Source organism: Sardina pilchardus, chromosome 12 (genome assembly GCF_963854185.1).
Source record: "Sardina pilchardus chromosome 12, fSarPil1.1, whole genome shotgun sequence".
NCBI lineage: Eukaryota > Metazoa > Chordata > Actinopteri > Clupeiformes > Clupeidae > Sardina > Sardina pilchardus.
In genome coordinates this window covers 6,370,032-6,393,678 of record NC_085005.1, presented here as the reverse complement: position 1 = coordinate 6,393,678, position 23,647 = coordinate 6,370,032, and the positions used below count along the sequence as shown (strand labels likewise).

General features: G+C 42.7%; 3 protein-coding genes across 3 annotated transcripts; 1 reads left to right on the top strand and 2 right to left on the bottom strand.

The window, feature by feature from the left end:
* Nucleotides 1-7,034: 7,034 nt before the first annotated feature.
* ccdc25 (coiled-coil domain containing 25) lies at nt 7,035-11,297 on the bottom strand. Its single transcript, XM_062550651.1, has 9 exons — nt 11,092-11,297; nt 10,554-10,601; nt 10,425-10,464; nt 10,214-10,265; nt 9,972-10,047; nt 9,769-9,872; nt 8,125-8,327; nt 7,798-7,843; nt 7,035-7,685 (listed from the first exon to the last, which is right to left on the bottom strand). The coding sequence occupies exons 1-9, from the start codon at nt 11,114-11,116 to the stop codon at nt 7,656-7,658; spliced, it is 624 nt and encodes a 207-aa protein (XP_062406635.1). The 5' UTR covers nt 11,117-11,297; the 3' UTR covers nt 7,035-7,655.
* A 591-nt stretch (nt 11,298-11,888) lies between these two features.
* esco2 (establishment of sister chromatid cohesion N-acetyltransferase 2) lies at nt 11,889-18,991 on the top strand. The gene is made up of 11 exons (XM_062550650.1): nt 11,889-12,008; nt 12,663-12,736; nt 13,040-14,039; nt 14,635-14,719; nt 14,832-14,859; nt 15,140-15,287; nt 15,545-15,676; nt 16,059-16,148; nt 16,530-16,673; nt 17,439-17,638; nt 18,322-18,991. The coding sequence occupies exons 2-11, from the start codon at nt 12,687-12,689 to the stop codon at nt 18,452-18,454; spliced, it is 2,010 nt and encodes a 669-aa protein (XP_062406634.1). The 5' UTR covers nt 11,889-12,008; nt 12,663-12,686; the 3' UTR covers nt 18,455-18,991.
* Nucleotides 18,992-19,692: 701 nt separating this feature from the next.
* pbk (PDZ binding kinase) lies at nt 19,693-23,361 on the bottom strand. Its single transcript, XM_062550664.1, has 8 exons — nt 23,268-23,361; nt 22,989-23,053; nt 22,807-22,894; nt 22,565-22,704; nt 22,217-22,386; nt 21,620-21,749; nt 21,013-21,204; nt 19,693-20,290 (listed from the first exon to the last, which is right to left on the bottom strand). Exons 2-8 carry the CDS (start codon nt 23,047-23,049, stop codon nt 20,055-20,057), a joined length of 1,017 nt encoding a protein of 338 aa, XP_062406648.1. The 5' UTR covers nt 23,050-23,053; nt 23,268-23,361; the 3' UTR covers nt 19,693-20,054.
* Nucleotides 23,362-23,647: the final 286 nt, after the last annotated feature.

Genomic DNA, 23,647 nt, shown 5'->3' with positions numbered 1-23,647 from the left:
GAAAATGTCCAAAATATCTCTTCGATTTTTCCAGGGAAAGAGATTTATGGCCCTAAATGCAACCCCACATCCTGCAAAAACATGACGGCTTATTGTAGCTCACATGTTTCAGCTTTCAGAAACAGGATCTGCAATGCAGATTGTGTTAGTCTGGGGTAGGATGGTACGCAGCTGGAGCATGTTAAGATGCCAAGATACCCTGGACAGATATACAAAACCAAAGTGATAATGGAGAATAATGTCTCTGTGATAGTATATGAGAATTGTTTAATAAATGAAGCAGAATACTACCGTTTTCATAATAGCTGTGGACTTAGCAGTATATGGTCAATATCATATCCTTAGAAATTGCATTGTTATTGTCTGGAACACTGTTAAATAAGCATAGCAGTTAGCAAGAAAACTTAGCAAGATTAAAAACACTGAGTGCATCTTCATGTTTGGCAGGATCTAGCTCGTCTTACATATTTTGATTGGCCCAGTCTCATCACGGTTCATTGGAGTGTCCATGACTCTGCAGGAAAACAAGAAGCAGTGACTGGCTCAAGGACCAGTAGGGAAAACAGCTATAGCCATCTGATAGATGTGAATGCTAGCAAATTAGCCATTCACTTCTGACAGCGTTTGCCCCAGAGCCAAAGCCTTTGAGTGTCAATGATCCGGTAAGAACCCATTTGTTCTGAACATGCACCCAGGGAACAAGAAGTCAAAGAGCCATGTCAGCTGTTACGAACTCTGTTCCGAAGATATTTTAAGCCATGTCTCCAGCATGAAGTAATCCATGATAAATAATTGGCTTTTGCATGAAGGACTGCCACATCTTCTCCCCATTAACTATTGTCTTGACGCTCATAAAATGTCCAGTCATCACATACAGTCATACACCAACAAGTCAAACAGCAAAGCACAGCCTGAACGTCAACCCACAATCCCCCCGTTTTCCTCAGTTGATATAAATAAACAATCCGCAATTTCGACATGTTATGAAGGACTTCCAGACAAAAAGACTGCAATGACGCCTCCCTAAACGTGGCAGCAGCTGCAACCACAAGCCCTCAACCCTACAGTTTCCTCACGTCCCTGACTTAGCTCTTGGGAAACTTTAACTGTGGTTGACTTCCAGTGTCATTGGGTTAAAGACCACAACTCGAGCAATTTATTGCGTACTTTTGGTGGGCATCTCAGAATGCCACTGTGTTTTGGGGCCTGGGACTTTATGGGACTTTTAAGGGATGTTATTTACACACACACATCATGTCATGTCATTTCTTTCTTTTTTTCGTTCGTTGGAGAACTCTTTAACAGACCCCACGTGACAAGTGAGTGGCTTAACCTGTGTGCTGTGTGTCGGGCCCTCTGGAACCGTTTTGGTGAAGAATGGCCTCATACGGCCAGTGGAATGTCAGTGAGATGATGGCACCGATGAGAGAACCAATAAAGCCAGGTGATCCTGGAGAGCAGTGAGGGGAAGTCTCACACATGGTGGCAGTGATTGAGGTGCTCAGAGGAGCAATTTCTGCACATTTTTGTGTGCTTGAGTCATGGAAGACTGGGAACACCTTCCAGAGAGCAACTGTAAAAAGATGAAAGATTTTTATGAGGTGCTCTCTCTCTCTCTCTCTCTCTCTCTCTCTCTCTCTCTCTCTCTCTCTCTCTCTCTCTCTCTCTAAAAAAGCCACACATTCTAGATCCCGGTGCTCAGGCTCTGCTTTTCACAATTTCATTAGTTTGTCTGTGGCATAATTCTTGTAATGTACAAAAGCAATCCCTTCAGTCAGATGACTCCACCACTGGGTGTTCAGCTGTAAGCTATCAAAACCTAGGCTATGCAAAATATTACAAAGGCCTTCGCAAAGCCTCCCGTAGGCCTAGTTTCAGGCACTGTTTCTGCAGTACGTGTACTTTGAAATGAATTTTCAGCAGAGCCTTGAGTGGTGCCTCGTGTCATTGATGGGAACAAAAGACTTTGGCAGGTTTGGGTCGTGAGGATAACTAGGCCATCATCGCTGCCTTTGTTATTTTAGACAGCTGTCAATGGCCCTTGGGGGTGAATCAGCGGGATAAAATATGCTGACGGTAAATCCAACTGGAGCCCGGCCTCCTCCTCTGCCCCTGGGCCCGACTCATGTGATGAAATCTGAACCCTCGGGAGTAAATGCACCGAGCTGTGACTTTAACCCTTTCAGCGCATGCACCACATCCCCAGTGAGCTGTAACACGCTCCCTAATGGTGTCCCTGTGGTTTAAGGTGTTTACATTCACCTTTGGGTCATCATCACGGAGCCCAACTTGTGGTGTAATGTGTATAGTGTTGTTGGTAGAGTCATCTGTTTGGTGTGTTGAGCAAGAGTGATCATGGAGCAGATGTTTTGAAGATGGGCGTGCTATTTTCACTTTCAAAAAGTCCACACAAATGGGTTCCATAAACTTTTATAAGATGCACACAGGACCATTTAGTGCCAGTGAAATGACATTAACTGGAACTCTTGAATGTGATGTGAGTCCTTGGCTTTATTTTTCATTATTTTTGCCATCATTGCTTGTTCTCTCTTCACAGATACCATTGCAGAGTCGCCCAGGGAGACAGTTAATCTAGCTGTCCGGGGCTGTACCAATGCCGATCCTCTCCCACAAGCACAGGAAGCGTTCTATCACCCCCAGGTGTGTGCCATATTCCTTTACATCAGGGCTGGCTGTCCGTCCCTCCAGTGGGCAGACTCCCTGGCCTTGGTGTTTTACGGCTTTGTTTGCTTTTGTTGGAAGCTCCATCTGCTCTGGCCACGCAGCGGAGAGAGAGAGAGAGAGAGAGAGAGAGAGAGAGAGGGAGGGAGGGAGGGAGGGAGGGAGGGAGGGAGGGAGAGAGAGAACATGGGGAGACCACAGTGAAGCTGAGCATCCTGCTTTCTGTGGCAGTCCGCACCCCTGTGTTGCCTGAGGTCCACCCACGCGGTCTCTCTCTCTCTCTCTCTCTGTCTCCGTCCCTCTCTCTCTCTCTCTCTCTCTCTCCCTCTGTGTATCCCTGGCCTTCCTCCCCCTGTGTCCATGTCTCTGAGGGCTCCTTCGTTTGTGTTGGTGTGTGGTCTTCCTCTGGCCCGAGAGAGGGACAGCCGTCTGTTATGGGCAGCACTGGACCGGAGCGTAACAGCCCCACAGATCCTTGGGTCTGCTCCCAGGCCACATCTACCAGGACACTCTTCCCTCAACTCTCTCTCTCTCTCTCTCTCTCTCTCTCTCTCTCTCTCAACAGGAAATTACAAGCCCCCGATAAGGTATTGTGCAGTACGTTTTTGGACTCCCCAGTGGAGAATTTGAGAGAGGCTCAACGCACTTGCTATTGGCAGCACACAGACGCGCCTTTGTCCCGGTAGAGGAAGTTTGCAAACAGCGTGTTTGCACACTTGTTTTCCACGGTGGCGTGGAGAAACCTGCGGTTCGGCAGGATCGAGCCACGCACAGTCCCTCACTCTCTGGCCATTGTTCAGCCGTGTGCTGTTGAAATGAACATGGAGTGTTTTGGGGCCCTGGCAGGGGACCCAACAGCTCGCAAATGTGTGAGTGGAATGCAAACGAAAGCACGACCCTGCCATCAAGTTGTCCTTCGCACGTCACCCCATTTGTTTCCCATAACACCCAGGAAGCTAACGAGTCGCCGGGGTCGACAGAGTTTTGAACAATTTCCAAAACACACGTCTGAAACAGGAAGGAAACCCAAAAGGGCTGACCAAGAACACAGTTACAGTAAAAAAAAAGAAGAAGAAAAAGGGAACCTGGTCGTTATTACCAAGCAGCCCTGCACAACATCAAACACGCTGTGCCGTGTTGACTTTATCGAGATGAAATGAATTAGGGAACAATTTCGCTTCCGCACCTAAAACAGCTCTGCTGGCTGGTCTCCCAAGTCAAGGTTGGTCTCCCCCCCGGCTCCACCTGGACTAGCGACCGACTGAACTGGTCTGAGCTGGTCTGAGCTGGTCTGGTCTGGTCTGGTCTTCGGCGGGGCAGAGCGCAGCAGAACGGGGGGCTCGTGCCTGTTCCGTCTGGGTCACGCCATGCGGCCTGGTGTGGGGATGACTGAAAGTTTCCTATAAACACAACCTGGACGGCGGCAGGGCCGAGGAGGGACACCAGGAGAGGCGGCGCGGCTGGGCCGAGGGGGTCAGAGTTTCCGAGCCGAGCGAGCGCCGGTCTCTCCGACTGACTGCCAGGACGGAGACGCCTCTCCTGGACACTGGAGCCATTCTTCAGTGTCTTCACTTAGACGCACCGCTGCATGGAGCCGTGCCTGAGAAAGGAATACTGCAAATGGATGATGAGTTTAGACACAAGAAGTGTCATATGGCTAACAATCATTATGGCCGTTTGGAAATTATTCTTCAGTCCTTTTTTCAATTTGTTGAAACACTGTATCTGAGCAGAACTTTTCTCTCTAAACCTGTAGACATGTTGACATTTCAATGTTAATTATGGGATTTTTTCCCCCCTCTCTCCTCCACGCACCTGTTGGCGTGCGGCTATTCCACAAAATCATTCCCCAGTCAGTAGGCACATTTGGGAAGTGTTAATCAAAAGCTGGCAAGGCTGTTTTGGAAAGCTGACTTGCCCTGCGGACCCGGGCATCCATTTCATCACGGATCCAGAATAGATCTGTTCCGACAGCGCTGGATGCTGGCCCCGGTGAGGCCCCCTGTCCTCATTTGTCCTCCTCCTCCTCCTCCGAGACGGAGAGAGAGAGAGAGAGAGAGAGAGAGCATGCCGGCCGACCGGCCCGTGGCTTCGGTACAGTGAGGTCAAGCTATTGTCTCATGTGCAGTGCTGGGAGAGGCCTTTTGTCTTGCCCCTGCTCAGCTTAAATTAGACGCGCCCTGGCAGAGACACATTTATTTTTCCACTCAAGACTCCATGCAGACAGCAGCTCGTTAGCCGAAGAATTCTGTGTGCAAACCCGCACATCCTAAAGACAACAAAAACAGTGTAACGGGGGAAAAAAATATGTGAAGAAGGTCATTTGAATTTTAATACACGTCAATGTCTGCAAGTTTCTATATTTGTTTTATTAAGGCATTTTAAAAGGTTACGTGTGGGCTTTTAATGTTGTTTACTTAAATCGATAGCACTTAAGCTATTAGTACTTTGATAGTTAAGCCATTGCCTTCCACCAAAAGAGAAAATAACCCTCTCATTGGGAGGTTTTGTCTTATGAGGGCTTAAATTAACCTCAAGTCTCTTCGTATGTCTAAGAGTTATATCCTGAAATTTGATGTCATCCAGCGTCAGTCTCTTCTGAATTCTCCAAAACCGGTCATAGTCTATACTATGCAATATACAGTAGGCCTACATGTTTAAGTGCTTTATTGTACACTGCTGCTGCTGTGAAATGGTATTTACCATAGAAACCTGAGGTTGTTGGATTGTGCAGTTCAGTGTACCCACTTCATCAATGAGGCAAACTTTATAGTTCCAAGCTGCCATCTAGTGGTGGTAGGTCATTGTGACAAATAGGAACAATAAAGTTATGAAATCTGCATAACAGCGTTTTTGGTACACACAAAAAAAAACTTTCTTAACTCAAACATTGACAGACACAATGATAATGTAGACATATATTTGGCATACACAGTTACGCTTCATTATGGATCAGAGTGGAAAAATCCTGTTGCACATAAAATAATCTGACAGAGCTTTCAGTGCCCAAGGTATTTCCTGAACTCCTGTCCAATGCCTTTCAACAAACCTTTTTTTAGCCTTTTCTTTCCACAAACAAGATCTTTGAGGTTTTCCTTTTTCACAATAACTGCAAACAAAAGAATATCTCCAACAGATGTGTAGTTGTCAAAACAAAGTATGGAACAAGGCACCAAGCACAACACTACAGGTAGATTATGAGACAAAGGTCTGTATGAGACATGATGGTGAAATCAATAAGATCCTTTTTCAGACTCTCACATGAAGTAGCTGAGAAGCCTGCACACAGAAATATTCCTTTTGTAGAAAGCAGTTGTGTAAAACCTGACATTTCTGTGAACCCCTTTGTTGGTTAATTATCCCTTCTGAGCTTTTCTAAGCCTATTAAATCATTTGACCTCAACACCCTGATGGCAATTTATGCAATGTGAGATGTTGTTACATAAAGCTCTGGCATAACCTGACAGAAATACAGAGGTAAGAAGGAGCTCGATTAAAGCCACCAAACGAGAGGTAGCTAAACCAAACCACACACATAAGCATGACGCCATCACTCGCCTCATAACATCACACACAATGTGGTGCGGACACATAAACACCTTACTGAGTGCACCGTGTTGCAGCACCTTTGGTTGGTTTCTCAAAGTGAACTCATATAGTCATCACAATGGGACACTGTAATTGTTATGCACTAAATGGTCTCTGTCGTGTGTGCATGTTGAGAGGGGGCATGAAATGTGCCTGTCCAGACTAGTCCCCGTGGTCCATGTCACGTCGCCTCATGTCCACAAAAAACAGTCTTGACAGTCTTTTCACAATTAGGTCGCATCTGGCAGCATCGAGTGGGTACAGAGTAGAACGCCTCTGCAGTCGGGCAGTGACAATGATCGATTCAGGCACCGAGAAGCAGAATCACATGCTGATAAAAAAATAAAAAATAATAAAAAAAACACCAACAGGCCTTTCTTCAGCACTCCTTGGATGAAGACCGCTTACACGGCTGTCAGGGGAGATGATGAGTTGGTGGAAACAGATTGGAGATGGCAACTCATCCCGTCTGGCCCTCTGCCTGGGACTGTAAGCACTGCTCTCTGCGTGCCACTCAGTTGTTTACTTGGAAGACCAACTTGAACTGCCATTTCACCCCCGAAAAAAAGGCAAGTCAAAATAAATGCACCCCATTTCACAAACCTAACAAACACATGATGACATTTATTTGCACACAATGTCCTCAAGGGCCTTTTTGATGATTTTGCATTCTGTGATGACAACAACAATGGCAATGACAACAAATGTATTATTCGACCTCACACACACGACCACCTCACTGACAGAAAACATAACAAGGCAAAAAAGGTGGTAAAGCTTTATTCGGACCATCCATCCTCTATCCAGCAATTCCTGGATAGACTGTCACAACATGAGGTTACTCTCTGGGTCTTGGCTCTGTGGAGCAGCATTCAGGGTGATGTATATGATACACTTGTTCCTGTTGACTTGTTAAATCCCGTTGACAGGGCAACGGAGCCAGAGCAAGACTATTGGCTATGTGTTTAGGTCTACATGCAGCATTGACATGACCAAATATCAGACATCTTTAGGGTTAAGAACAGAAAGGTTCCAAAGGACAAAGGACGTGTCCATTATTGTCAAAAACCGCAAATCATCATAGGTATTTTCTGGCATTTCAGCAGAGCCTGGTTAAGGGAGAACGGTGGTGATCTTAGTTCCATACAAAGTGTAGCTGCTTGAGCATTGACATAGTCTTGGTATTGTGCTTGATTGGCACGACTTTTTTTTTTCCTTATATAATCACACAGTGACCAAGTTCATCTGTTCATTCAGCGCCCGCTTCCAAAAGCCCGCCGCGACACCCTTTGACGTGGACGCCAGGCAGCAGAGGTCAGAGTAATGTTAAGGAAAGACACACCCTGCTCCCTCGCTGGCCAAACGCCCCCGGATCGTCCCCGTGTCTACATGAACTCGTCCGAGTCATTTCCGTCCTGTCGGGAGAGAAAAGAACACAACAGTCACGACCGGAGCAGACGGATGAGATCAACGTATTCCCACGTTGCTTTCCGAACCAAGAGGTCGAGCCGAGAACGGAGAAGTTACCTCATTTGTGGTCATGTTTTCACTCCTCATGAGCGACGTGTAATTCCTGGAGGAGAGATGACATGACATTTTAAACCTTTTTTTCTGTGTACAGTGACAAACAGGAAAGCAGTTCAGCTCTAATTAATTTACACACATCAACTTCACTCAAAGACGCTAAAGGAGAGGTTAGACTGGAACAATTTGTTCTGGTAAAAAAGATATTCTGCTGAAACACTTCCTGTCTGACTCCCCTTGCTGTTTGTATTTGTTTTGTTTGTATTTACCTTGCTGTTTGGATTCGTTTGTTAGTATTCCTGCTGTTTGGATTACTTTGTTTGTATTTACCTCAGCTCCTCTGCCTCCTTCTTTTTCCTCGTCTCGTCTTTCTCCTTCTTCCTCAGGTCCTGGATCTGGGCCTTCTTCTCGTTGCGCTCCTCGCGGTCTCGGGACTCTTTCTCTGCCGCCAGGTCTGGGTGTCGCTCGTCTTTTGTCTTCTCCAGCCGGTTGACGATCTCATTGATTTTCTTCTCTACTGCTACGATTTTAACCTGTTAAACACACACGCAAACAGCATTCCATTGGTAAGACTACATATGCTGTATACTTATGGCACATGAACTTGAGGTTTGTACTGAAAGGACTATCTATAATCCAAGAATTAAAAATGGTAACACGGCAAAACAGCAATAAATCCAAATGAAAATTACAGACACTAACGCAATACAATATGCATTGATTAGTGCAAGAATTCAGATTATACTATCATACTAGATACAGTATTGTGTACTTACAGTTTTTTCTCAAATACTAAAACACAAAAGCCAATCCTCTAAACCAAATGACCAGTTGTCTAAACACATTTACTAAATCTAGCCACAATTTTTCAATACCATAAACACATTTCACATGAAGACACAATTCTCAAAACACAATCCTCCGTTCTCATAAATCTAAGCACATTTTTCCTTGCTAAAACACATGTTGCAAAACATATTCTCAAATGAAAGCTCATGTGATGCAAAATGCTTGCCACAGTCAGCAATAACTGAACACAATGAACATACCTGGCGTCATTCATTACACACAACGACTCAAAAATGAAGACACTTGTTGCTAATGCGCACAGTGACTGTGGTGTGTGTGTGTGTGGTGTGAACGAAGAAAATAAAATAATGTCACACCCTGATCACGTTTTCAAGAGTACTGTTGTGTGCAATAGATTCTGGTTTTTGCATTGAGTTGTGTTACAGTAGTGTACTTGGATAGCCTAGAAATCTAGACGCACCCTAGTGGCCAAAAATATTTTTGCCTATACATTTCTGTGTAGTTTGGCTTGCCAGGCTAGTACTTGGAGAATTTTTGTACTCTTGATATGAAACTCACAACTCTAAATGAAGAGCTCTTTTCCAAAACGCTATAAATCCATTTTATAGACATTACTGTACTGTAACAAATCATGTTACTGTATTTACAGTAATTGTGTGTTTCAGGTAATAAAAATGCAGTTGTTTTGTTTTTATTGAGTAAAGATAAATTACTGTAACTAAACATAACCCAATACAGTTTCACTGACATCACTTGAAAAGCAAAATGTAAAAAATATATTTATGAAAATTCATTGGTAAAATGGTGGATATAGCGTTTTGGAAAAGAACTCTTCAAATGCCTAATCCTCTGCAGAGATCTAAGAAGATCCATTACTCTATGCATTGGCAGTTATGAAACAAAGAACCTTCTCACAAATTGAGCATTGTGCTTTCAATTGTTTTGCTGAAGTGTGTAATGATGTGTATAGTGTTTACATTTTTGAAAGCTTCGAGCTACTCTTTTGGTGTGAAAGTTTGAGTTTTGAAGTGAGAAGGTGTGGTTGTGCTTATGTAGCTTTAGAAAAGGGTATTGTGTTTAGACATTGGGGAACATGGAGGAAACGTTTGTGTTTTAGCATTTGAGAAAAACTGTAATGAGAACTGCAACTGCAAAATGACTTGCCTCTTTTTGCCGGAAGAAGCCTATCTGACCAACATCCATGTCTCCTGTTTTCTTGAGGTTGCCCCAAGGGGTGTAGACAACATTGATGTTATTCATCTTGCAGCCTGTAGAATAAAAACAAAACCAATCATCCTGTCCATCATTACTGTAAAGCTGTTTAAGGCTGACATGTATTTCATTAGCTTGAGGCCATCAGTATTTACCTTGAATGCTGTTATTTTTCACCAGCTGTGCACAATCCACCAAGACCTCTTTGGGTATGTCATCAATTGTTTTACCCTGGGAATGAAAGTATATTTCAAGTTCATATATGCCAATTTTTCTTACTATACTTATGTTAACAAGTTGTAGAGCTAGAATATATCACCACAATGTGCAGCTAGGAAAGTCTTGCTTTCTACTACTTTAATGGAATAACTTGTTTATTGTATGAAATTACATCTACCTTAGGCATTCTGAGATACACATGGGCAGAGGACAGCTTGTCCACGTGAAACCTGTAAAATACCTCAGTTAGGTTCAGGCAGGTCCTAGTTCCAAACATCAGGCTACATTGCCTCACAAGCCACCTGGTGGACTTTCAAGTAAAAGCACGGCAATGCACATCTGGGTAACATACAGTACACATTGAAATACATAATAATATCTTTGCTCACCAAATATCCTCAGGCCATCCATATTTTATAAGGTCTTCATCTGAACACAGGGGGAAATCAAGTTCACTTGTTCAGCTTTGTTATATAGAATTACTCACTGTGATGTATTTCAGGACAAGTGCTACTTACTTTCGTATTTATCTTTTCCCATGTAGATCGTGTAGGGTGGAGTCACAACTGTCACAAACAGATAGTACCAGTCAGTGAAATGCAATTAACTGCGACCACGTAAATTGTTTACTAGCAAACGCTCGATTGCGATTGCTCGGCGCTGTCTCAAGAAAAGTTCCATTCAAGTCAGCAGACAAGGTAAGACATGACATCAAAAAGCGAAGCTGTGATACGAAGTTGACAAGTCACAAAGTAAGTTATGGACAAGAGACTTCACGTCAGAAACATCAAACCAGCTGGGCCAACAGATCATTGCAGTTCAGCTAACTGAGTCCATTAGACCTGTTTCCAAAATACGACTCCTTTCTGAAGTGCAGTAAGATTTATCTAAAAGAATGGGCTATATTGCAAGTGTAAGCATTATTCTGATTTAGAGAATACAATTAATTGTTCACGACTAGCTGTCTTTTAGCAAATGTTGGTCAACTAGGCCACCTGGTTAAACGGCAACGTTATCATTAGTTAAGGTTAACATTAGCTTGTGAAAGGAACTCACCAGCGCTTGTGAAGTAAAACACCATCTTGAATAAAACAATAAAGTTGATAATTCAAGGTAACAGCGCACAGTATTGAGCTGTAAAGATGCCGATTTAGTTAAAAAGTGACAGATAACAATGTTTCACACAGAATAAAAATGAAAGGTGGTAACAATCTAGCGTCGCTAGCATCGCATGAAGTGACACAGGAAGTGATGTTGTAGGAAGAGGGAAGTCAACAGTTTCGTGCTTCAGTATGTTCAGTATGTCGACATCAAGGGACAGTAAGGTGAAAAGGGATTTGATGTGTCCGGAAATGTTTAAATAAAAGTAAACGAACTATCACTTATCTCTGTTATAACTATCTTTTACTGTCTATGACTATCACAGAGAGGAGTTACTCAAAGCAGCAGACTTTGTGTAAAAGGCATGGGAGATTATTAAAGGATATGGTCGCATGCTTTTTGATTAATGAAAGTTACTGTACAGTGAAGTGGATCACCTAGGCACATAGGCTGTAAAACGCTAAGCATTAATATCAATCAAGATCACAGTTAAATTTAACGTAACATTTAACTTGAATTAAAAAATAAATTACATTAAATATCGTGTCGAAAGCTTCACTATAGTTAAAATCTTTGCTAGAGTTAAATCACTAGAATTAAAACATTACCCAAAAACAAAAATGCGATTAATGGACATGGTATTTCCTTTTATTTTGAAGTGTGTAAAGCTCCCACTTTCCTTTCAGTACGTTGTTGGCGTCTGACTTCACGCAACTTCGTTGTACAATCCTGCTTTCGCGCGCGCCAGAGCGCGCTATTCAAAACAAGTCGTGAACCGCGGAGTAGGCAAGCGCACAGTTCAGTTGTTTTGAGCGGGTTACTCAGTATTACCTGAATGTAGCGTTCTGGATTTTTTCCTTTGTGTTTATCGTGTAAGTATTGTTTTTCATGTTAAATGGTCATCTGAGAATGTAACTTTGAGAATGTATTCATGATTATTTTGGACAGAATAGTGCTTTGTGTTACATATGTTTAGTCTTGTCCAGACATTAACTTAGCATGCTGGCTGCCCTGGCTATTGACGGTCGCTTATAATTAGTTGACTTATCTTTAACTGTTGGGTAATTGTTCAGTGTAGACTTTAGTTCCACATAAGTTAGTGTGACCTTATCTCCAGTTGTACACGTTAACTATCACGGGATACAGAAAACTCCACAGAACTCAGTCTAGTTCGCTAGTTGACAAAGCTAAGTTAGCCAGGAGTTGCTTCGCGGGAAAAAATAGTTAACATAACCTGCCGAAGTTGGCTAATGTCATGGCATGTTTAACTTGTTTGATAACCTCCCTGGTGTTTAGCAGCTAGGTGGTAGCTATCATCAAACTGAAATGTCTTGCTGTCTGAAATGTCTTGTTAATTTTATTGCTGACGGTCTCATTCGCATTCGCATGGTCAAAGTCGTGTTGAATTGAGCCGGGAAGGTGTCACGATGCAATGCATTTCTTGTAGCATCAACATCTTTAGATAGTTAAGAAAGATGTTTTTTTAGTCACGTATGTTAATGCTGTGTTACTTCTATCATCCTTAGATTTCCTTTACAGTGGTCCTGAAGATGTTGCCCAACCTTACTTCAAGAAAGAGGAAGCAGTGCTCTCCTGATGGGTAAATGTTAATGACCTCACATCTAGGCCATGAAAATGTTAATGATGCTATTAATCAGAGTTAGAATTTCTAGACATATTTTAAAAGCTCCAGTGTCCATCATGTTTTCATCAGTCTATAATCGGCATTTTGTGCAATGGGCAAGCATAGCATCCAGAAGTATTTTGAGTTGTGAAGCAAACTATTCTGCGGAAGGATTTAAATGTGTAGATGTATCCTGATATGGAATGCCTTTTTTTTTTTTTTTTTTTTTTAAATACATTTTTTGTTTATTCATTCATTTTTTAAAATTATGTATTTCAGAAACCCTGCAAAGAGGCAGATTATCAATGGCTATAGCCCTCCGAGGAGATCATCCCCTCGCAACGCCCAACCTTCCATCCTAAAGTGTGTCGGTCATCTTGAGAAGGAGAACCATTCACCCATTAAGTCACCAGGAAAGAGACAACGCACCTCGCCTCCAATGCCTCTTACCCCTAAAAAAGGCTCCTGGAACTCTTTACTGGAAGAACCTCCCAAAAAGCAGATGTCTCCTCAGAAGGCCACTGTAGCAGGCTCCTTCTACAGCAAACAGAAGGTCTTGTATCTCACACCCCTGGAGAGGAAGCTGCTGAAGGAAACCAAATCACCGCCGTCCAAATCCGTCGAGGAGAAGCCCAACCCTCCACCTTCTGCGGGCAAACCCAAAGGCAAGAGAGGCCGACTTCCAAAGAAGATTACGTCATCTAAAGTCCAGAAGCCCAGCATTAAGGGCTACCTTTCAGCAAAGGTCAGTGTGAGTAAGGTGTCTCCCAGCACCAAGACTGACTCAATGAACTCTCGGTCAGAAGCCTCAAAGAAAACTCCCATGTTTACCTTTGGTAGCCTGAAGAACAAGGCCAAACCCAAGATCTTTATAGGCGCTGCTTTCTTTGCTTCTGGCAAAAAGCCCGCTGCCATTCACAAACAGGCAGTGCCATGGAAGCCCAAACAGACTGAAAGTCAGGAGAAAGGCAAAGCCAGGACTCCAGAGAAGAAGTGCAGTGAGAAGGATAAGGAACAGCAGAGACGTTCACCGATTCGACGCGCCGTGTTTGCCAGGAAGCCGCCACAAAAGGACAGATCACCAACGGAGCTCACAAACACGGAGAAACCAAAGGAAACAACCACGGACAAGCCCACGGACGTGCCCCTGAGTCCTGAGGTTGGGTCCCCCCGTGCCTTCCTGGAGAAGCATGGCATCATGAAGGACCTCAAAGTCATGCTGAGGAGATCTGAGTCCCTCAGTAATTCTGTTTCTTCTCTGAATAATGTCTGCACACAGGTAAGGGTCTTGCGCTAGTTTTATTGGTGTAGACCTGCATCTGTGTCCCGCGTAAGTGATGCTTGTCGAGAATTATTTCATCAATGCGGCATGTGAGGGGGGTGTCGTGTCGTGTGCTTCCCAACAACTGCGGCCGTGTATCAATACTGCACTTCTTCGACGTGCACAAATGTACATACCACCTCCTCTACTGTTTGCTAATTTTGTGAAGTTGAGTGGTTGAAGTGTACTGTTGGTACACAAGTGTGTATGTACACCAACACTTAAGTCTAGTCCAGAATCCAGCATCTCATAATCATTTTTGATGTAGTTACATCTTGTGAAACTACATCAAAGACTTATATTGATGGTTGAAATGTACTGGAAATGTACTGTTGGTACAGATATGACCATTATGACCATGCATTTCTGCATTCTTTCACTCAAACTTCGTCACAGACCACTTGGAGGTGCTAACAATATCCTTGAGCCAGCTCTTGATGTCAATGGCGGTGCAGCATTTGTCTGGTTACCTGCCCAAAACGCCCACAAATGGCCTTATGTTTGTGTGAAAAAAATTGTGATGCTGATGCTGTTTAATCGTTGCTCACTTCAGGAGTCAGATATTGAAATGGGCTCTGACACGGAGTTTGACCTCAGTGAGATCAATCAATCACAAGATGACAGCAGCTCTGATGATGGTAATAGTCTCAGCTTAATCTTGTTTTACTAAAGAAAAAAAAAACATTTTTTTAGGTCCATTTTGTTTAGCAAACGTGTGCTAAGACCAGTTTTTATATTGTTTGTTCACAGCTGTGTACCCCATCTTTGGCTCCAAGAGGTAAGCGGAAAAAAACCCCTTTCAACTTGGTCAAAATTGAAAAACAATTAAAAAGAAAACTTGAATGGTTACTTGCCTGTTGTTCTCACTCTCATACAATTTATCTGATTTCTTAGAATTCAATAAGGGGACCAGTTTTCCTGAATATGAGTCAATCAAATAAATGCCAGTTAGCTAGATTCGAACCATTGGACGGTGTCCACAGCATTTGGGTGCAGCTTGTGTCTGTAACTGTCATTAAGGCTAATGTTGTTGTTGTTGTTGTTCGGTGTTTCCCCAGGTCCCAGAGGAAGAAGGTCCTGTCCTCCCCCAGGACATGTAGTACCCCCTCAGGTCTGTCCAGCAGCCTCACACCCTCAGCCAAGGACCGGAGCAGTGCCCGCACCAGGCGGGAAGGCAGGAAGTGTGACGACGACCAGCTCATTATCGTGAGTAAATCCTCCGATATCTGTATCCGTGTTAATCTCTGTCTGTCTTGCATTTTTATAATGTGCCTCGTCCACATGCTGTTTACTAAACTGTTGGATTTGACTCACTCTCAGCATTACTATGTAAGCTGCCTATACTTAAAGGAGTAATCTGGCGATCTATGTGAAACATCACCCGATTTCCTGAAGACATCTGCAAATATGTAAGATGCTAATGTTTTAGATATGAGGGTGAATTATTGCGGTGTTGTGTTTAGGACGCGGGCCAGAAGCAGTTTGGAGCGACCACCTGCGGCTCCTGCGGGATGCTGTACAGTGCGGACAGCCTGGAGGACAAGCTGCAGCACAACCAGTTCCACCAGCGCTTCCTGGACGCCATCAAGTTTGTGGTGCGTACAGGCGCGTTCACACCAAGAACTGTAGCGATAAAAGCGTTCACACTGACCAATGATATGCAAGGTCTCTCCTTGTATTATTGAACGTGATGGCTAAAATGTGATGGGTTCTGATTGGCTTTTCATTATTTTCGAAAATCACTCAAAAGTGATTCCGCTTCCTGGATGCCATCAAATTTGTGGAGGGTAACTTGTCCCTTTTACATGAAAGGCGCTCATAAATGATGCTGCTATATAACTGATTTGTTTTGATGTATTTGCTTTGGGCCATATCAGTAGTGGCGGTACAGTGCATACAGTTGCTCATAATATTGCATACTATAGACTAATGGACTTTTTAGTAGTATATAATGTTCACGTTTGTTCTCATCTCCAGGGCTGGAAGAAAGAGCGTGTGGTAAATGAGTTCTGGGACGGTAAAATACTTCTCGTTCTCCCCGATGATCCAAAGTATGCAACAAGAAAGGTAAGCTAGTTTTCAAACTGTCAACCTATGCTACATGACCTGCTGTATATTTTCACACTCATGCTGTCCTGCTCCTCAAATGGCTTTTATACCTCTCAATAAGAACCTTGACACATTCAAGGGCTTAACTTGAGCTGAAATAGCATTCACTTCATTCCCCACTGTATGTCAAATCTAGAACTGTTAACTCTTCCGCAACCCGCAAACCTGTTTTGGATTTTGTTAAATGTTGCCAATAATGCCATGGCAAAGCAAATCAACAAAAATGTGTTTTGAAAATTGCAAAAATTGAATAAAATGATGTTTGTTTGCAAACCAGTGAATGACCTTGTCAGAGTGTCTAACCGAGCGTGTGTGTGTGTCTGTGTGTGTCTGTGGCAGGCGGAAGATGTGCGCAAGGTGGCAGACAGTGAGCTGGGTTTCCAGCAGATCACCCTGAGCAGTCCCAGCTCAGCCAAGACCTACCTGTTCGTCAACAGCGACAAGATGGTGGTGGGCTGCGTGGTGGCCGAACAAATCCGACAGGTGAATTGCGTGTGTGCTAGGATATGGATGACACTGTGCTGTATGATTTCAATTTTTCAACATTTATCATCATGTTGCTATTAGAAAAAGCCAATTTCACATTTTCAATTGTTTGTTCTTGTACCCCTTGTTCATACACCAGTCACAAAAAGTTAGGAATATCTGGCTTTCGGGTGAAATGTAATGTTTCAGTACAGAAAGTACTGAAACATTGAACTGTTGGACATGCGCTTTCAAACGTTTAGAGAAGCTCACATCAACTTAACCTGTAAAGGTTATAGTGGAGTTTAGGTTCATCCTGAAATTTCACCCTGAAGCCAAATATCCCTTACTTTTTGTTAGTAGTGTATATGTATTCATGTAAAAGGTTAGGCTAGGTGAACCCTGCCTGACCTGCCGGCGAATTTGGGTTTCGCCCGTCAGCTCAGGCTGGAAACCTGCACATCTACCTACCTCCTCTGTTCCCTGCCAGAACCTTTGGCTCCAATCACAAGCTAGCTTATCCAAAAGATACACTGGATGGTTGGTCTAAACGGTTGAAGGATTATCCAAGCGTACAGAGTCATGATTTGAATTATGCCAAAAGAGCTTGACAGTCCCATGGCCGCCCCTCCTCCGAGAGCTCACGCCTCTCGTGCAGTAGAAATAAAGCGCAGACTCCCCATACTGATGTTCAGTCTTAAAAGATTGAGCTAAGTGTGGTGATAGCCAGACTAGTAAAAGTGTGCTTTGTGATCGTAACGTTCCTACTCCTCTTCCTGCCAGGCGTTCCGTGTGCTGGAGCAGTCTCAGCAGCCGCAGCCGCAGAAGAGGGCGTCCATAGATGAGGAGGACATCCTGGAACGCCACCGGGCCTGGTGCTGCTCCACGGTGCCCGAGCGAGCCATCTGCGGGATCAGCCGCGTCTGGGTCTTCAGTCTGATGAGGAGGAAGAGCATCGCCACGCGCATGCTGGACACTGTCAGGTACCCAAACACGCACAGACACACAGGCACACGTGTGTACACCAACACTTAAGTATAGCCCAGAATCCAGCATCTCGTACTCCTTTTTGATGTAGTTACATCTTGTGAAACTACATCAAAGACTTGTATTGCTTTAGTTTTCTCTGCTCCTTCATAACCATTTACTCGGTTTAGATAGCAACAACTACCCATTTCTGTTGATCTAATCAGTTATGATTGGCTGAAGATTAAAATAAACCTATTGCTAGTAGTTTTGTTCCCAGGGATGATGCATCTATATTCTTAGTCACTTTGCATAAGTGTTGCCTAAATGGATAAATAGCTCGAGTAGGTTTTGTATTCTCTTTACTGAGCCAGGGCTGTAGAACTTGTCCAGTCAATGTTGACAAGTCGATGAGCGAGCACCCAAATAGTGCTGTGTGGACAGTCGTGGTGACGAAATTTGTGTTGTGCGTGTTGAAGTGGTGAGGGGGTGATATTTGAAATGATAAGAGCCTTTATGGTTATGTTTAATGAGGATCACAACGATCAGGTCACCATGACCGAGAATAAGATTTTTTATTAGGAGTATGACAGACTTGACCGTTCAAGAGAAAGTGTCGCTGTGGACTGTTTGTTTTAAGTGTTTTGTTTAGTTACCCTCTTCATGTTTGTTTTTGTTCTTTTTTTATTCTCAATTTTAGAAATTCTTTCATGTATGGAAGCCATCTAACTAAAGAGGAGATTGCTTTCTCCGACCCCACACCAGATGGCAAACTCTTCGCCACCAAGTACTGTGGGACTCCAACTTTCCTGGTCTACAATTTCATTGGCTGAGAACACTTGTCAGCATTTCTTTTTTAATTGGATGTTTTTGATCTTGTACAAATTTTATTTTGAGTTTTCTTTTTCCTTCAGACGTTGCATTTTGTGTAAAAAAGGAGATATTGTTAGTTAATGCAACTTTTGATGTAGTTCTTTGATGTTAAAAATATGAAGTATGTACTCATAATGCCAAAAGTAATAACATGTGAAAGGCACAAATCAAATGGGATCAGAATGGCTTCACACAACCTCCAAACTAAACCAATCAGAATAGCGTATTATTCACCATCAATCACAGTTCTACAGCACATGTAGAACAATGCTGTCTCATGATATGTTGTGTTTGCTCATACCTTTTAAAACAGTCTGTGTGAGGTGCTGACATCAGTATTAATTCTGAAGTGATCTTGATAAGCTTTAGAGGTTAGTATCAGTTACATGATTAATTTGAAGGTCCAGTTTCTGTTTTTCCCCTTAGACACTCTAGAGTTGCATTTAGTACTTGATGTATATTGCATTATATGTAAATAAAAACGTATAATAACAATATTCCTATAATTTGGTTACAAAGTTATTTTTTCACTGAAACATAGCACACTATGACTGCTATAATCTCCATATACTCATTTCCAAGACCATACCAAAGGAAATGTAGGCTGACATGTCTATTGCTCAAATGTATGATTCCTACCTGAGATGGTAAAGTCATCTGTTTTGAATCATACTTATCTGAAGGCGTTCAAGTGAGTTGCCAGACATAATCCCATCTTGTATGAGTTGGCAGCATGTTGATCATTGTGCCACAATGAGAAATTATTTCAGTAACCAAGATATTAAAACAAGTGATCTAAGCGATGTTACACGGTCTCTAAACTAAAACATTTGTCATACCTCACCATCCGCTATCTGCCTATGCCATGAATACACTAGTAGAAAACGTACAGGCTCCAAAAATGGCAACAATAACAACCTGGACCATAAAAACAAACTGTTACGCCAAATCACCAACAAGATGCACATTTGGGAGAGTTTCAATTGCACAGGAGGTAGTAACAAGCTAGTGCTGTTTTGTTTAAACGTCAGAGGTTACATTAGCAAAAATCTCTTAGAGGGCTTTAAACAAACATATTTGGATCACACCTTGAAAAATACTTCATGAGCACCTCTTATGAAGGTAACAGTTGAATTTATGAAATAACAGGATTCAAACAGGCTGATTTGCACCAGAAAGAACTCAGATGAACCACTAGTGTAAGCTGTCATTTTATTCTCCATGATCTGAGTGTTTATATATTTACTATTTAAAAGAAGTATTTTGACATTTATAAAACATACAGAAGTGACAATGGACAAGAGGACAGTTTAGAAAACAAGTAAAACAAGAATGACAAAATCAGAAACCTCGGAAAAAAAAAAAAAAGACATTTCCAGTTGAGCCCATAATCAGCAGTATAAATCAAAACAAATGCCGTTTAGAGCCCTCTGATTTCTTCTCGAAGGAGAACCTTTATGAGTACTGTACAGTATTGCGTTTAGATTAAGAACAGTTTAAAGAACCCGTGTTGCGCCTGATGTTCTTGGGTAAAAATGTGCAGCGTCCACTACTCCTCTGCTAGTCGATAACGATGACCTCGCTGTCTGTTTCATTGACCTGTGCGTTGTTAGACTCCAGGACCTGGACGATGTGTGCGGCGGACGGCCGCTTCCGAGGGTCCTCCTCCGTGCAGAGGCAGAAGAGCTCCGCCATACGCTGGTAGGCTCCGCCCAGTGTCTCCATGTCCAGGGGCGGGCGGGTGCCCAGGCGCTCGTAGTAGGCGTCCTCGTCAAAGTCCTCCTCAGAAGACTCGTCTAGACAAGGAGGGTGGATTAAAAATGCAAAAAGTGACCAAGGGGATATAATGTCTGAGAATAATTGTGTCCAAGGGTAAGCTACACAATCACTTCCATACACAAAAACAGCGCCAATGTAAAGCCAAGGCAAGGCAGCTTTGCGCAGTGCTTCTCAAACTTTTTACAATGAGTACCACCTCAGAGAGCAATTGTGTCTCCAAGTACCACCATAATGACCAGCATTAAAATAAAGTAGCGTAGGCCAATTTCAATATATTTCACATTGTACAGACTGTTTTCCGTTTTTTTGTTGTTGTTTTTCAAAAAGATAAAAACTAGAGTAAATCTAACTTTTTTCCATTACATATATTTTCATATCATTTGAAGTGATGATTTTGTCTTCATGAAATACAACTTCTTGGAGACTCCCAGAGTACCACAACAGAGAGTCCGTACCACAGTTTGAGAACCACTGACATAGCGCATTTCATGCTCAAGACAACTCAATGTGCTATCCAATATAACTATCCAAGACATATTGATTGCAGTACCATATGTGCATATCCCAAGAAGAATATACAGTATTTGCTATGTGCATAAACCAACAACAACGACATACCTTTTAAGGTCCTTTAAATGACTCCTAAGCGTAATGCCAACACCCACCCTCAGCTCAGAGGGTGAACAGAATGTAGGTAAATACTGTAGGTAAATACTGTGGATCATAGATGGCGTTGTACCTTCGTCTTCATCAGTCTCGTCCTCATCCTCATCATCCAGCATCTCCAGATGAGGCATGGAGAGCGTCATCATCTCCCACAGCGTCAGGCCGTAGGCGAAGATGTCCGCCTTGTCCGTGATCAGCCCTCCTTCCAGCGCCTCCTTGGGCTTCCATGGCTCTGTGCCGATGTAGCGAGCGTTTGGGTCACTCACTGGTCAGAGAAACACAGAGCAGAAGAGGAAATCAGATTTAAGGTATCATATTTAAGGCCCGTACACACACCTCTCATCCGATTATTCAGACGAAATATTCGCATGTAATTACGCAGGTTATTGAACTTGTGTATTCGAATTAGTCTGTACACACTGAGGACGAAGTTTGTTGAGATAAAAAAAAACTTTCGGAACCGTCTTGACTCTTGTTTGAAAAATAGGACTCTGTGTGTACAATAAACAAACAATGCCCCCCCCCCCCCCCCGCATCCAAACACACACACATTTTTTTTATTATTTTTTTTTTTTAAGGCTAAGCTAATTTAATACTGCAGCGTTGTAAAACTGCAAAGAAGCTAATAAACGAACCAGAAAATGAAAAGTTAAAACTCTTGGTCTTAAATGTCTCTTTACCTTGCATGTTCTCATCCAATCTGAGGGACACCCCTACATCACAGATCTTGACCGTATTAAAGTCGCCCCTGATGACCACATTACAGGACTTCATGTCCCCATGTAGTAGTTTCTTCTCATTGTGAAGGTACTTTAGGAATACACACAAAACACAAACGTACAGTAAACAAACAGAGTAAACAAATAGGTTACATATTCACAAGGAAAAGTCTGAAATACAGCAAGAAGACTGGACCCAATCAAGGTAAAACAAGGGAAAAAAAGGGAAAGAAAACAGTAATGGTTATAACAATAATAATAAATAATAATACATTTTATTTATATTGCGCTTTACATCAAATAAATGACCTCAAAGTGCTAAAATCCTATACGCTATTACAGGCCTTAAAGCAAAGACCTTTTTTGTGCCTTGACTTATCAGACATCTGAGACCATTACAATTAATTATCCATTTTCAAAAATCTTAAAATAGCCTGGGACACATCCGAATTCCAGCAGAGTGCCTGAGAACTGTAAACCTATCAGAGGGCAGAGAGAACATAGATACAGATACATGTATACAGTATGTTTATGAGAGAGAACCTTCAAACGTCACACCTGAAGGCCTCGAGCCACATGCAGAGCCACTTTCTCGATGAGTGGAGCTGGGAAAGCTTTGAGTCCTTCCTCCCTCCTCCTCTCGATGAGATCATTGAGAGACTGCTCTCCACCGTACTCCATGGCAAGACATTTGGAGCCATCCTTTGATGTTGTGAAAGCACGGAAGCCTGTGTAGCAAGGCACAATAGCAATGCAATAGTGTTACTGAAGACTAGCTTCAATCAGAAATGTTGTTCATAGCCTACCACATTTGTATGAGAAGCTCCAGAACTTATGCAGCAACATTCATAATCTACTTCTGTACAGAAGCTGGCTTGGAAAGATGCAATTTTCAGGTACAATTACCAACAATGTTGGGATGCTGTATGTCTTTCAGAATCTGCGCCTCATCATTCAGACGTTTCTGGTACACATTCTGTTGGGTCTTCGCGCATTTGCTGTTGATCTTTTTAATGGCCCATGGAGAATGCGTCTGCTTTCCCATTCTGAAGAACAGTTGACAACATGGCATCATGGAATCATAGGGGTTGTTTACAAAAAGAATCCTTTAGAAACATTTCAGGGATGTGTAGGTAACATAGTTGTACCTTTCCATCAGGTAAACATTGACCCCTGTCCCACATCCCAACTTCTTCATAAAGGGAGACGCTGGAATCATGACGGGGGTTCCCGTTGCTGAAAAAGTAGAGCGAAATAAAAAGTGTTACTTTTATATTTATGTTTATAGTTTCTCAACAGCGACGCAACTGATATCAAATACTATACTTACGAGGGCTTTTCATATTCCTCCTTTTGGGGGTTTTGAAGGCATTTGGAGTGCTGTCTGCCATTTGTCTGACAAAAGGGAAACAGTTGAATTGACGTAGTGCCAAGCGGCTAACGTTGCAGCTAAGGTTTGCTAGCCTTGGATTGTGTCAATCAGAACAGGACGAGTACTAGATAGCCTACGTTACTTCTGTCAACAATTTAACTGTCGTCTACTATTTCTTTCTAAATGCAATGAAAACAAACTTGACTAATTGATCATTTAAACGCACACAAAGCCTACCTTACTCGTGTTGGACTGATCACTCAGATGGTTGGGGAGGGAGAACGCGCGCCTATCTTTCAAAAACCCAAAGCATTTCATGACGTCATTTTGTACAGGCACTACAAGTGGACAAACCTTGCAACCGACAAGTATTTCTGCGCTCTAAACCAGTGGTTCTCAAACTTTTTACAGTGAGTACCACCTCAGAGAACAATTTCCTCTCCAGGTACCACCAGTATGACCAGCATTAAAATACAGTAGTGTAGGCCAATTTAAATGTATTTTACATTGTACACACTGTTTTGCCTTGTTGTTGTTTTTTTTTTTATTTGGTTGGTTTTTTCAAGAAAGACAAAAACTAGTTTAAATTGAATACTTTTTCATTATATATCATTTTC